General features: G+C 30.5%; 1 protein-coding gene across 1 annotated transcript in view; it reads right to left on the bottom strand.

Moving 5' to 3' along the window:
* The window catches only part of LOC148275332 (zwei Ig domain protein zig-8-like), a gene marked incomplete at its 3' end in the record, with an annotated part of 70,512 nt that overhangs the window by 1,409 nt on the left and 53,793 nt on the right, over positions 1–15,310 (bottom strand). Inside the window, exon 5 of the mRNA XM_088235841.1 lies at positions 7,599–7,758. Within this exon, the coding sequence (XP_088091967.1) occupies positions 7,599–7,758 (160 nt within the window). The remainder of the gene's footprint in view (positions 1–7,598; positions 7,759–15,310) is intronic.

Genomic DNA, 15,310 nt, shown 5'->3' with positions numbered 1-15,310 from the left:
TGACTTTCATATTCTCTTTTTAAAATTGTTCTTCTTCATTGTTACAAAATAATGTCCCATTGGATTCCATTTCATTATCTTAATAGCTTTAATGTTACTGAATGATAATATTATATTACGCAAACAATGCATTTCTTATCACAATCAAGCTCTTGTGTAAACGGAGGAGGTAAAGCATGGGAGGGCATAATGACACAACTCATTAGTAGGGCGTAAACTAGGAGTTGATATATCCTGAGAGGGCAGAAGATTGTTTATAGAATTTGTGACTTGCCTCAAACGGGACAAACAAGCATATAAAGCCACTTAAACCAGCCAATAATTAAGCGCCAGAGACAGAACACCACGTAGTTTAGAAAATATAATTGCTTAAAATTACCTATTTAAAATTTATTATAATGTATCAAATAAATCCGTTTGCCGTGGAAAGAGGAAAGGATGAGTACAGCAATTAAGGTGAAATGGGACTTCGGGTGAATAGGGACGGTCACTGGAAAAAAGTTTGAAGTCATATTACTCCATTTTGGCTAAAGTTTATGTCCTTATTCCCATGTTGTTTTCAATTCACGATACATTTTCTTATCTGAAAAAAGTATTGAAAAACTATTACAAAACTAAATCTTCAAAAAGAAAAAAGATTGAATTTATTGCAATTTAACATAACATAACTTCGGTTGTAAATCTTTTAAATATCACATTAAAAAAAAAAATTTTTACGAAATGATATTAAATATTTGTACAAAACCACTTACCGACATTTCTATGTCTACCGGTTTCGAGACGTACCTGTCTCTTCGTCAAGACAACAATTAAACCAACATGCAAACCAACATGCAAAACCCACTATACACCTTCACCATAGTTGTTGCACAAAAATATGAAACTAACACGACATGCATTTTAATAAGGACATGCACTGATTAGGACAAATATGCACTGATTTAATTATGAAAATATTTTCTTGTTTGAGAATAAATTAAAAAAGTAGATGGTCTGGAGGGAGGGGAGAAGCTCAATAGGTTTTATAGGGTGACCATTACTGTGGAACATCGTATAAATTTTTGTGCAACAATTATGGAGAAGGTGTATAGAGGGTTTTGCATGTTGTTTAATTGGTGTCCTGACGAAGAGACGGGTACGTCTCGAAACCGGTAGACATAGAAAAGTTGGTAAGTGGTTACATACAAATATTAAATAACGTTTAATCAAATGTTTGACCACAAAGTTAATGCTTTAAATATTAATAATATATATTTTAGCTTAAAGGAAAATTACATATAATTAAAAGGGCTTATACTTTGTTTGTAAGCAAAAAGATCGAATTAAAAATTATTTTATTCTGATTTAACTTGTCAGGTATCACTTATAACCAAAATTTGTAATAAATAGCAAAAAGCTATAGGGTGATTAAGAATGACTTTTGTGGCAAACAAATACGAGTTTGCAAAGACTCAGTATTTATGGGCCTTTTAATAAAAAATATTATACGTATTTTTCAATGAGAATTGATTGTTTTATACCTACTCGTATTCCATTTCACTATCCATTTTCTCCATTCTGTTATTATAGTTGGATAATTTCTATAGCGCCATTTTTGTGAAAATCCCCCTATGTTTCTTATTATCTCAGAAAACTATCTTGTTTTCTAGTTTAGTAAAAACAAGTTTTATTTTATGTCCACAAAACGGGCTGTAAAATAACTTGGGTTGTGGTCCTGTTGTTAGAGTTGCGGGCCCCCCGGATTAGAGGTCCTAGGTTCGAACCTCACTGTACCCCTATTTGATTTCCATTTTCTAACAGTGAGTTGTTTTCAAATCGTTGAAAATTGCTACCGAAATTAAAATATTTTAGGTAAATCATATTCACGGTGACATTTCTTTTAAAAAAAATGTATTTGAAAAAAATCAATAAACTTTCCCATTCACCCCATCGTTAGTTTTTTTAAATTTTAAGTCTAGTGTGTAAAAATAAAAAAAATAAAAACAAACAGTTTTCAAAAAAATTGTATGTTTATTATTTTTTATAAAATATTTAGTTATCAAGAAGACTTGATTTACTCGTACTTTATTTTTTTACTTTTATTATGTTGATATATTGAAGATTTATTTTTATATGTACGTTAAATTGTGTCCCTTAAATATTTAAAGAGAGAAATTCCGCATAAAAATGTTTTTACAGTTTGGCGGGAATTAAATAAATGTTCAAAAAATGCTTATGTAAAAAAAAATCAGTAAAAAATAGTTATAAATATGGACCAAGTTCATTTTTTTTCATTTTCATAATGATTAAATCTAAGTTCAGTGAATATTTTGTAACTTTGTAAAAAACAAGTCCAACGTACCCCGTTTTGAAAACATTTTAGTACTGGATTATAATTCTAAGTTGCCTGATTTAGCGCCATCTGACGGCCGCGGTAGTAACTCATCCATACAATATCCGTGCATAAGAAGTAGATTCCTTTCCATTTGAGAACTCGGGACGAACAGTCCAACTGTCGCGCAAGGACCGCACACTTCAAAAATGTAGTCCTTCAAAAAAGGGAACGTTCAACGTAACGTAAGCCTATTTGTTTTAAATTTATTACCGAAATTCTCGTAGAGAGAGATATCATATTCTAATGATAACAAATACCATATACAACTTTCTAAAACAAGACAAGGACAATCAAGACTAATGAACCAGGGACTGAAATTATACAATAAACTACCAGACAAAACTAAACAAAAGACTCAGACAAACTTTTCAAAAGATGTAAAAAATATTATTTTGAGCAACAGAGTATAAATGAAAAATGTTTATATTTTTATTTGTAAAATGAATGTTATAATCCGTAAGGGTTTATAAATAAATTTTCAAATAAAAAAAAAAAAAAAAATAATAATAATTAGATTGTATTTTTTACAGGTTCCCTTTTTCTCTACCTCTTTTACTTTTTTCTACCTTTTTCTATCTTTTTCCATTTTTTCACCTTAGTCTATTTTATTTACTCCACCTTTTATCTACTGTGTCTGATGATAAAGATTTTACAATATAGTATATTTACTCCATGATTCGAATGGATCACTAATTATCACAAAGTTTATTCGTAAATACCTGGGACCAAATAATTTATTTCAACCTACACTGACCGTTACAATATATTAAAACAAAGAAAAATCTTTGATATAAAAAAATGTATACATTAAAATACTTAAAGTACTAAAACCTGTTTTTATTCCCTCTAGATTACCTAGCGTAGTTTGAATTGTACGAATCGCCAAGAAATACAAAAGCTTTGTTTCTTTTTTTGAATAAAAATCAGGTTACCAAATTATTTATTTAAAGTCCCTTATCACCGCGTTAAACTGACATCTTTATAAGTAGATTATACAAGTGAAACCTTCGAATTTTCCCATTCACGCGATTCTAAAAGCCTTTTATACTAATGAAAGAAAATGCCTTTCACGTGTTTAGGGGGCTTAATGACAAGCATATTGATTGTTTCGAAGCAGGTTGACAAGCACGTCATTATTTCATGACAAGCAAGCAAAATATACTGTAACAGAAGATAACAATCCTGAAATTATTTCCTGATTGAATGACGGGGCATTTCTTAGAGAAAAATATAAGATTGTTTATTTTTATAATTTTCTTTCCGTGTGAAAATCTAGGAAAATATTTGTCACAATATTCGCTCTTTGATATCAAACACTTGTAAAAGTAATGAATTCTTTGTCAAATTATTGAAATTTGTAAATTACACGCTTAAGCATTTAAAGGGATATTTGTTTGTACCGTCTGCCTATTTTAGAAGACTACTATTTTATCAACTGTACGTTCAAATTTTTTTGTGAAATATTTCATCTGCATTTTATAAAATAAATTTTAAAATCCGATTATTATGCAGACGATTCCCTATTTAAAACACTGATAAAAATCTACAATGCAGAAAAAAATAACATAGCGTGGATTGTTTTCAAATGTATTACTTTATTTATTAATTTGAATACAAGCAAACGCATTAACTAGTACATCATAAAGCTTACTTATTTTCACGCGTTGTTCATGTTTAAATTACTAAATGCCTCAAAAAAAATTCTTTATGTTAGAAAAAACATAACAACTCCATGTTTTGTAAAACAAAAATATGCAAAAAAACCTTTCAATGCTTATTTTATTCTATATAAAAAAGGTATTTTTGTCTTAAAAATATGAAACAATTTTTTTTTAAATACAGGGAAGCTTGAGGTGATTTTCACAAAAACGGCGCTACATAAATTATCCAAATATTATTATTATTATTATTTTGCTTAAAATATCAAAATTGATCACGAGTAAAACAAAATATGGTTTTGAAATAAGATTTTCAAAATTAAAAGATCGTACATTTACCTTCCTATAAGTATTTTCGCATTTTATAATGGATGGTACACTTTTTTATAGTGCTTAAATAGGTACACTGTATTCCAGTGGGGTCTCGAAAAAATTTACTCCTTCTTACTTTCTCCTTTTAACAAAATCGCGATAAAAAATGAACTTCGAAATCTTCTCTGTCCTGCGATCCTATTATTTGATGCACTTAACCACCTTCGTTTCCTATAATAGATGATCGAGATGCGCTTCATTTACTTTACCAATGCAGAGCTTTATGCACTTTTATGCCTTGTTTATTTTTAATTTTAATTTTAATTTACTTTTTTTAAAAAAAAAATATAAAAAAATGTGAAACGCACTCCCTCTCTAAACACAAGTATCTACTTTATTGGAGAGGTTGAAACGTTATATATAAGATGTTCTGTATATTTACCTATTTTTTATTTCAAAAATGTATTTTGTAAAAAAAAAAATATTCAATAAAAATAAATATAAAAAAAATGTGTGGGTAAAGGTTCGATTATGATAATCAATAGACTATAAATTTTTAAAACAAAAATGTTTTTTTTAGTAAGTGTTATCCGCAAAGGTTTATAAATAAATAAATTTTAAACAAATATTTTTTTAAAAAAACAAGTGCAAAATAAGAAAGTAACTAAAAAACATTGTGTCTGATATGTAGATAAGTTTTTTTTTAATTTCGGTATTTTCCATTTTATTTTTCTTATAATTGATTGTTGTCATTTCTTTATTTCTGCTATCACTATGCCTATATGTAGAATTAGAAAAATAATATAAGGAAAAGTAGCCTATATCGTAACTCTGCTTTAATTGTACCACATCGCATATTGAGGTAATGGCTTCAATTTACTAACAAGTATTGTCAAACACGCTACTAACTTCATGTTGTATAGCCGCAAAAAAACAGGTAAAAACGTGATACGAAAGACCGTGACACAATTGATATATTTTTTTTAGTTTTTTCGCAAGGATTCTGTATTATGGCGAGTAAAATTTTTTGAATAGCATAAGTTCCGTTATATTAAAAAATACATTTAAATTAGTATATTATAAAACAGACTTATCATCCAATATGTCCAAATGGTTGCAAACTCGCTTGATTTCCTCCCTAAGGACTTATTTATATTTAAATTTGTTGCAACATAGAAGCATTTTTGAGAAGAGAATATGGATGCCTAGGCATTTACAGGGCCAATGATCTGTCATTGACTAGTTAAAGCGGCAACTTTACACACTTTGTAACATTCACTATTCTGACTATTTTATTATATAAATGAAAGCCGAGTGATACTTCCACAAGTTTGGAATATCCAGTGACCAGTTTTATCGCTTTTGTGACATCTTCAAGATCTTTATTAAGGAGTTAAATGTATTTATTATTTTAAAACTTACGTATATTGGAAACACTAGTGATAAAATTAGACAAGTAATAAATAAAAATAAATGCACCGCAGCCTTTTACAATAAAAATTCCTGAGTTATTTAAATATAAATAACTCCTTAGGGGAGAAATCTAGCCAGTCTGCAAGCATTTGGACATACTCAAAACCTTGTTGAATAAACTCCCTGATAAGAAAAGTATAAAAATTTGAAAACTATTTTCAGGCGTTGCCTAGAAGGTGAATTGGTTTAGCCGGATAAATCTCACCCGCATGATAAAGGTTTTAGCTCTTTTATAAGCTTAAGTTGGTGTATCAATGCAGTGCCCTATGCACCATCAGGTTTGGAAAGGGAATGATGATGAATTATTCATGTATGGGCATTTTTTTAAAATAAAATTTACTTTTTGTAATACGTACGATGTTTATTTATTTTTATTACGTTTACTACCAGTTCACAATGGAGTTCTAGTGCCAAAGTTAATGTATGGGAGTGAAGTGTAAAATTGAAGAAATAACTATGGAATGCTATCAAAATGCGATCTATCAGGCAAATGTGTGGTAAAACGATGTGTGATAGGTGCACAAATGTCGAAATCCGTGAACTGTATGAGGCTGAGACATGCATTTTCGATAGAATCAAGACAGGGGTGTTGCGTTGGTTTGGACATGTAGAGCGAATCGACAGCGCAAAAACGGCTTAATGGATCTACGATGCGAATTTCGATGGATGCAAGAAACGAAGAAGACCCAGAACAACATGGCATGATCAAGTCTACTTAGTACTTGTAGATGGACATGTCAAGAGTAGGAATAATCGGCGTGCGTGCATGATAAGATGTATGTATGTAACTCTACTAATGTACTGAATGTTTTTAAAAGTCCAAAAAGATGTGTTAGGCAAATGGTAAATGCTGATTATCTGACTACATGTAGGCTAATTTTTATTAGATTAAATTTATTAACAGTGACGGATATTTATATAATGGAGCTTTGTTTTATTGTTTAATCAAGACTTGAATATTTTAGTACACAGATAAAAAAATACACTTTCACAATACCAGAAATAAAAGTAATAAACAATCATTAATAGAAAGAGAGCCCGTATGCGCGGCAGTAAAAATATATAAAAACGCCTAAATAAAATTAAAGAAAGAAATTGTGTTAAAAATTTGCAGGTGTGTTAGAAGTGTTTCTAATCAATAAATGTTGTCAATGTCAAAGTCAATATGTAATAGAGTAATGTAAAATGTATTAAATTAATGTAAGTTATAGACACTTTAGTCTTGTGCAATGTTTTAACTGTTTGTGTTTTATTAAACTTTTTATTTACTTTTTATATAAAATTATTTTTGGTTTTTGAAATTAATTTTTATTTAGTTTTGGTAAGACTGTAAAAAATTGCAAGTGGCAATAATTCCGCCATTTAACTGTGTTTAATTTTGTTATTTTTTTTTACGTATGACAGTGTTTCTAACGGTCAATAAATATTTATTATTATTCTTATTAATATTATTATGAATGCAAAGGAAGCGAGGTCTGTAAAAAGACAAAGTGATGTAGCGTTCTATCCTGTCAGCCTATCCCTACGGGGAAACGGCGTGGTAGTTTGCTATTGTTGTAGAGACTTAGTTTACTTAATATTTGAAGAAAAAAGTCAAATAAATCATTTAGAAATATTCAACTCTAAACATATAATTTGAATCATTCGGATTTTCATGGAATTATAGTATTTTTACCAACTCCTGGATTAAAGTGTTCCAAATTTCCAAAATCTTCACAAGAAGCCTAAAGTCGGGTTGAGTACATAAAGAAGTGTGATCCACCTATTCCGATGTGATTTACCTGATTCCTCCCCTCTGGGTGTCATCATTAAGCACCCTAGCCTGATGCAGCCAGCTGATGCTGGTGGTTGATAAGTGCCTTACACGACACCCCAACTCCAGGGTAGAGTTTCTCTCGTAGTATTTGTCCACTGTGGCTTCCAGAATCTCCACAACGGGTGCTTGGAAAGAAAAAAAAAACATAAATCACTTAAGTAAATTAAGAAAATATTAATGTGTACACTATGTATAAAATATAAATATGACGACTCCGGAAAAGCCGTTTACACGTGGATAATGTAATTTTGTTTTGTCCCAAGACTCAACCATTGTCCACGTGTAAACAGAAATTTACTAGACAAGATAGTGTTCCGAGACATTGGCACAGCTATTTTATTTTCGAACCCGGGACCTCAAGCAAAATACACAAATAGTTGAATGTGTCAAACACTACACTACGAGGCCAACTCATCATTACTTGGTTTTCCTTTCTTTTTTTTATATTTATTTTATTCAAAAAACATACAGTCATACAAAATAAGTATTAAAAACAACATTTTTTAAACATAAATGGACCAATTAAGTTTTCATAAATTTCAAAAAATAAATAAGAATTTCAAGAGAAAAAAGAATAATTGTTGACATTTGCGTTTTCCATGGAGGTAATAAACTAAAATAAATAAAAATACCAAATGTACACTCCGAGCCATCCACGCACACACATGAACGCACATGTAAAACATACACAAACATATTTATTTATTTATTTTATTTTATTTTATTTAGAAAACATACAGTCATACAAAATCAGTATTAAAAACAACAATTTTTTAACATAAAAAGACCAATTAAGTTTTCATAAATTAAAAAGATATAAACATTAAATGTGACAAAAATAAAAAAATAAATAAGAATTTCAAGTGAGAAAATAATAATTGTTGACATTTGCGTTTTCTATGGAGGTAATAAACTAAAATAAATAAAAATACCGAATGTACACTCCGAGCCATCCACGCACACACATGAACGCACATGTAAAACATACACAAACATATACATTACATGCGGCACGTATACATAGCATAAACCACTCAAGATGCACATTTAGCAACTATCCCAAATAATCGACCCCATGAAGAAATTTTCTGTACAAATGCAACTTTTGTCTTTTTTGTCTTGTTTTTTTTTTCTTTGTTCTTTTTTCTCGATTTTTACCTGAGAGAAGCCCTTCAGTCGAACAAAAAACACCCGTTGAGGGTTCTGGTTGTAATTTACACAGATAACTGTATTTTCCGCCTGGGCATGTGTATTTTACAATATGTTTATTTGCTGTTCACTAAATTGTTTATTTTTCATTCAATATGTTTAAAAGTTATATCGTCGCCCTTCAAACAAATGTCACTAACCCTAAAAATTACAGCTTAGAGTTAAATATGCCATTCGAAGCGTAAAATTATGTTCTTCAAGAGGCAAACGTTAGCATGGTAATTAAGTTTGAAATGCGTAATGTTAATATAAATTATTTGTTTTAACATTGTGTTTTTTTTATTATTTTACAAATAAAATTTTTAAAATAACATTTTTCAATGCGAAGAGGAACTGCAATCCTTGGTTACAAAGGTTTACGAAGTGTGAAGGAGAGTGATTTGCTAATGAATGTGCAAAAGTCGAACGTCATGGTCTTTGAAAGAAATGTAACTATGACTGAATGTAAGATTGTAGTAAATGGAGATAGTTTGAAACAGGTCGAAGAATTTGTATATCTGGGTAGTATGTTTACTAGAGATGGAAATATGGACAAGGATATTGAAAGGAGGGTTAATGGTAACAGAGTTAATGGTGCCTTAAAGTCTGTCGTAGCAAATAAGTGTCTATCGCAAGAGGCTAAATTAGCAGTTCATAATGGAGTTCTGGTACCAACACTAATGTATGGAAGCGAAGCATGGAGTTAGAAAAAAAGGGACGAAAGTAGACTTAATGCTGTTGAAATGCGATCCCTCAGGCGAATGTGCGGAAAAACAATGTATGATAGGTGACCTAATGTCGAAATTAGAGCAGAATACAAGGCTGAGTTAAGCATTATCAACAAAATTAAGAAAGGTCTTTTGCGATGGTTCGGTCATGTGGAGCGAATGAATGATGAAAGAACGGCTAAAAAGATTTATGATGCGAATGTGTCTGGTTGTAGAAGTCGAGGAAGGCCGAGAAAGACATGACATGATCAAGTATAACAAATTCTTGAAAGTGGTCATGTGAAAAGTCGGAATAATCGACGTGCGTGCATGAGAAGATGTATGAATGTGAAGGAAGCAAAGGAAGTGTGCCAGGACAGAGTGGTGTGGCGTTCTATCCTCTCTGCCTACCCCTCCGGGGAAATGGCGTGATGGTTAGTTAGTTAGTTAGTTAGTTAACATTATCAAAATTGTTTCTAAAATTTCCTTCCTGTTACAAATTCTTATGGCTCATAATGTCCAGATCAAGCAAAACTTACTTAACCAAATGTTATCCACCTTGTCTACTTAAACCCCTACCAGATATTGTTTAATGTATTAGAAAGTAAAATTTTACATTGGGATTTATTAAAAAGATATGAATAAATTATATTGTGCATATAAAACACCCAAAACACAAAAATCTGATTTTTTCTTGGTCTTCAAACTTTCAAATTGCTCTTTCTCAAATGGTGTTTTTGGGTGAATGATTTTTGCCTGTACGGTTAGCTGCCCATCACATACGAGCTGTACAATGAGTTACCCGAAGAAATAAAGGCTATAGAAAAGATCCAAATATTTAAAATTAATTTTAAAAAAACGTATTATTGAGAAATTCTTATTAAAAAAAATTGTAATGTCATAAAAAGTTTGTATTTGTTCTTAAAATGTTATGAACCAACTTAACAATGAATAAATAATAATAATAATAATAATCCCGCACACCGCATCTGAGGACATAAGTCTCCTTGGTGGTGCCCACACACACGATAAATTTGCTCGTTGTTAAACGGAAAAAGCTGCCGAAAAGAGTTCTATGTAATCTGGTAGCCTTAGCATCTTTGTGCTGAAAGAAAGTAATCCAGAAGTACATAATATGTACTTCATTGGATTGAGAAAAGAGGGAAGTGAATTCTTCACTGACTGTACGGTTAGGATATTGTATGTTCCTAATTGAAAATTTTCTCTCAGGATATAAACATGAAGGGAGCATTATTAAATTTATTTTTTATTTTATCTTCCATCTCAATCATAATTTGTTTTTCTTAATAATCTTCCTCATTTTTGATATCACGCGCCTTTTGACTATTTGTTTAACAAACGATAAATGAGTTAACCTTTTCAAGAAGATGGCGTCTCTGTTTATTTAGAAAATTCAGCAGAAAACGAAAGACACAGAAAAAATACATTTTTTCAAATGTTTGAAGCTTTTGTAAGTAGATTTACACTGAAGCATTTTCCAAGTTCAGAATTGTAAAACATATTTTATGTCAACATCATTAAAACATTTTTATATTTGGTCCGCGTAAAAGGGGATTGAATAATAATTTCAGAGCTATTTACATATTCAAATAATTTTAAAAACGACACTGAAAAAATTACGATGTTTTTTTATGAAAATTTTCATCGGCAAATAGAAGACTCGGCAGTTTTCATTCCGTGTTCTTGGTATAAAAATCGGAACTAAAAATTCCTTTTTTATCAATTTTGTTTTTGGCTAGCCAAATAATGTTATTTTTACTGTCTTTGAAAATGATTACTTACCCTATTTAAACATTCAAAGTAACTCTTTATTAACGTTATTATTTCATGCACTTATAATAAAGCAAATAAATAAACTTAGTATTTTTTTGTGCATTCAAAACATGGTTGAGTAAGAAGTGTTTTTTTATTAATATTCTTATATTTATATATATATATAATTCCTCTTAACGTATGATGTCATCGTACTCCTCCTAAATGGCTTAACCAATTTACGTGTGGTTTTCAGAGAAATATAGATATTTGCTCTGTGCGTGTTCGTAAATATTAAAATTTTAAATCGAATATGTAAAAATGAAGTGAGGAGCATAAATATTTTAATTATCGATCTACCAGGGTTAAAGAATGCATTTGCAAAAAAATGGAAAGATGTTATTTTTTTGTGTATAAAAAAGTTTGTTTTTGAATGAATACAAATAACATTTGTTTTTTGTGGATCTCAATCAGATTCATTCCTTAAATTCCTTATAATTTTTACCCATTTATTTATTTTTATTGGATTTTTGGTAAAACTTAAATAACTTTAAATTTAAAACATTAATTTAAATCATATTCCTATAAAAGTACACCCCTCTGTAGGTGAGAAGACCGGAGTTTGACGTTTGCAAAAAGAATGACATATTAGAAAAAATATTTATTTTATGCTTTGGAATTCAACCATAAATAAGTACCTCGGTACCTACTTAAATTTAATATTATTTGAATACTAACTATTTCCAGTTTTGGAGTTTTATCACAAACACGTACCCAGGTACCTACTTATCAATGAAATGTCTTTTTCCAAGGTAATAAATAGCAGGCAAGCCAATGTTCGGGTAGGACAACGTCTGTCGGGTCCGCTAGTTATATATGTATTTACATCATCTTATAGTAAACATAATAATTATTTATTAAATAAATTTAAAAAAAATTTATTTGCTATACATTTAAGCATCTTTTCATATATTTTTAAACCTTATTACGTACATAAAAACATAAAATAAATTAAACAAAATCTTGAACACGCCGAATTAATAAAAAATAATGTTTGACCTCGCGTTTATAATACAATAAAAATGAAAAATCACCGATCAATAAAATAAATAAATAGATAATACAATACTACAAATTTAAAAATTAAATATTTTATTTTAAGGGGAAATTAAAAATATTTTAATATTTTTTTACAATTTGTCTTGATTATTTATGAGGAAGTTTTTTAATCGTCTGTTTCTTTGATCCAAACCTAGTTTTACCTCGGAGAGAAGCTTATTGATCCTATCCTGCCTAACGGGGCTTGTAATATTGATGCTTAGTTATTAACCTCTGTCTAAATTCTTGTAATATATCATTTTCGCCTGATAGTACGTTTCGATTCACTAACACACCTCGCGACAAAATTAATAACTGTCTGTTGCTTATATTTTCAAAATTTCGTCATTTATAACAATTATCATCATTATTTGCCATCTCTGGCAAATTAAGAACTTTTTATTAAGTTTCCGCATCCAATCACTTTCTGCATCCCGTCTGATGTCATCAGACTACCTTGCTTGAGGCCTGCCGACACTTTTTCTGCCTGTTCTGGGTCGGCATTCCAGGACTTTTTAGTTCATCTAGAGTCTGTGGTTCTGGCTATTCGACCAGCTCCGCCTCATTTGTGCTTGGCAACCCTGTAGACCAACTGTGGAATACTCTGTGGTGACTTTTGATCTCGCTCTTATCCGTGTGTTGGTTCTTCTGTTTCTCAACGAAATACCCAGCAATATTTTTTCCACAACTCTTTGTGACACTGATAATTTGTTTAATTTTTTTTTGTCGACACATAAGTTTTACAGTTATATTTCAAAACGAGAAAAACACAAGCATATTTTTTTAAAGTAATGTGGGTACATAATAGACATCAGGATACATGAGAGCTTACTAAAAGCAGCCCATGCTAGACCTCGCTTTCTTTCTTTTACCATCTCTTGGTTATCTTTCCCGAGTTTTATTTCAAATATGTTTGTTTATGATAATACTGGTGACATATTAAAATGATTGATTTTGTGTGTTCAACAATAATACGTTTTTCGCAAATTTCATGCTAGGTAAGTGCTTTAAACTTACTTTCGTTTGCTGTTTACTGTGTTTATCACATCTATCACATTCATCACATTTATGGATGAATTTTACATTTGTACTTATACTTTATGAACAAAAATAAACGGGAATTTGCCGAAAAAATGCATAATTTTAATTTTCAATATTTTTTTATTATCTTCTTTGAAATACTTGCTATTTGTGACAATACATGCCAATGCGCAATCTAATTGTCCATGCAATTTTCATAAGCCTGCAAAAGTATGACCTTTAGCTCGCGGATCAAATTTTCTTTTGGGGCATCAATCATCTCAAAGCGCGGTTTTTTTTAAGCAATTTTAGTCTTGGGAAGAGAAAAAAGTTAGACAGGGCCTGATCTGGAGAAAAAAACCCTTGGTTAATGAGATTAGTCAAATTTTTGGCCAAAAACTCCGAAACAATCACCGCTGAATACAAGTTTTATCGTGGTGTAAAATCCACGAATTGTCCTTCCACATTCCTTAGGTGTTTTTGGAACGAGGGGGGCAGTGACGCGTTTCACACCCAAAACATCTCAATTATGAGATGCTCAATAATACAGCAAGCTTTCGGATTGGTACACATTGATTTTTTAACACGATTTGCTTTGACAATTCAATGTTTCCTTCGGAACTTGACGTTGCTGGACTTCCAGTATGTTTATTATCATCTAATCATTTACGAACGTCTTTTAACCTCGTTTACCATTTTTATGCCCATATTTTTGACGTACACAATTTTAAAGCATTATTCAACATTTTCAATGATTTGGCATACAAAATTTCATCAGCATTACAAAATTTGAGGCACGCTCGTTGTGTCAATTTTTTATTTGTTGTAAAAATCACCTAACAGCAATTTTTCGACTCACTCAAACAGACGCTGACAGAATGTTGTGCATCCGATCACCGTCAAACTTTGATAAATTTTCGAAAACAATACTGTCAACGTAATTACAAATACCGATTTATGCAGCGCGGGCATTTCAAATTATAAATTTCCATTTATTGTAGATCATATGGTTTGTGTTGGAGACGCATTGAGCCATCGCTAAAGGACTAATGTCATGAAAATATATATATTTTTTAAAGAAATATTTGCGTGCTTATAATGAACCCAAATATTTAAATTTTGGTGGCCATTTTCAACGAGTTGTAAATAACTCACTATTAGAAAATGGTTGGAGTGGGGTGGGGATCGAACATGGGGCCTCTGATCCGTGAGTCCGCAACACTGGCCACGGGACCACAACCCGATTCAAATTCTCAAATCAAAAACAAATTTTAATTTTCAAAAATTTTACAAAAAAAATGAAGAAATACTGTTTATATTTTTTTTCCATAATTCATAAATATAAATATACATCAGTCTCTTTTTTATTGCTATCTAGTAGGTTCGCATATCATGCATGAGATCCTTGGTTCAAATTCTTGCAGCGTCGATGTGAAATATTGGTTGAAAAAAGGGAGACCTACACAGGTTACCTCTTCCACACCACCTTCCGGACGCTCTATTTACTTCACAAGATAATCTCATGATCGAATATGTAACTCCTAAAAAATACAGTCAAATTCCGTTTAAATATATAAATATTTAGTCAAATTCTAATTTTAGTCTCTTCATTTAGTTGATGTTTTCTCTGTTTTATTACTGTGCTGCTTGAATTTACTCAGAAATACTTGTACTTTTTATTATGAACTACGAGACAAGGATAATGGAGACTTATAAATCAGACTTAAACTATTAAACTACCAAACAAAACTTAACAAAAAACTCAGACAAACTTTTGAAAAGGTGATAAAAATATTATTAATAACTACAGAGTGTGAATAAAAATTTATGTTATAATTCGTTAGTAGATAAATAATTTTTTAATTAAAAAAACATATTACCATGATGTGGA

The sequence above is a fragment of the Micrasema longulum genome, unplaced genomic scaffold, assembly GCF_059751315.1.
Source record: "Micrasema longulum isolate JH-2025_06_02 unplaced genomic scaffold, ASM5975131v1 h1tg001458l, whole genome shotgun sequence".
Taxonomy (NCBI): Eukaryota; Metazoa; Arthropoda; class Insecta; order Trichoptera; family Brachycentridae; genus Micrasema; species Micrasema longulum.
This window is presented reverse-complemented; position numbering and strand designations above follow the sequence as displayed.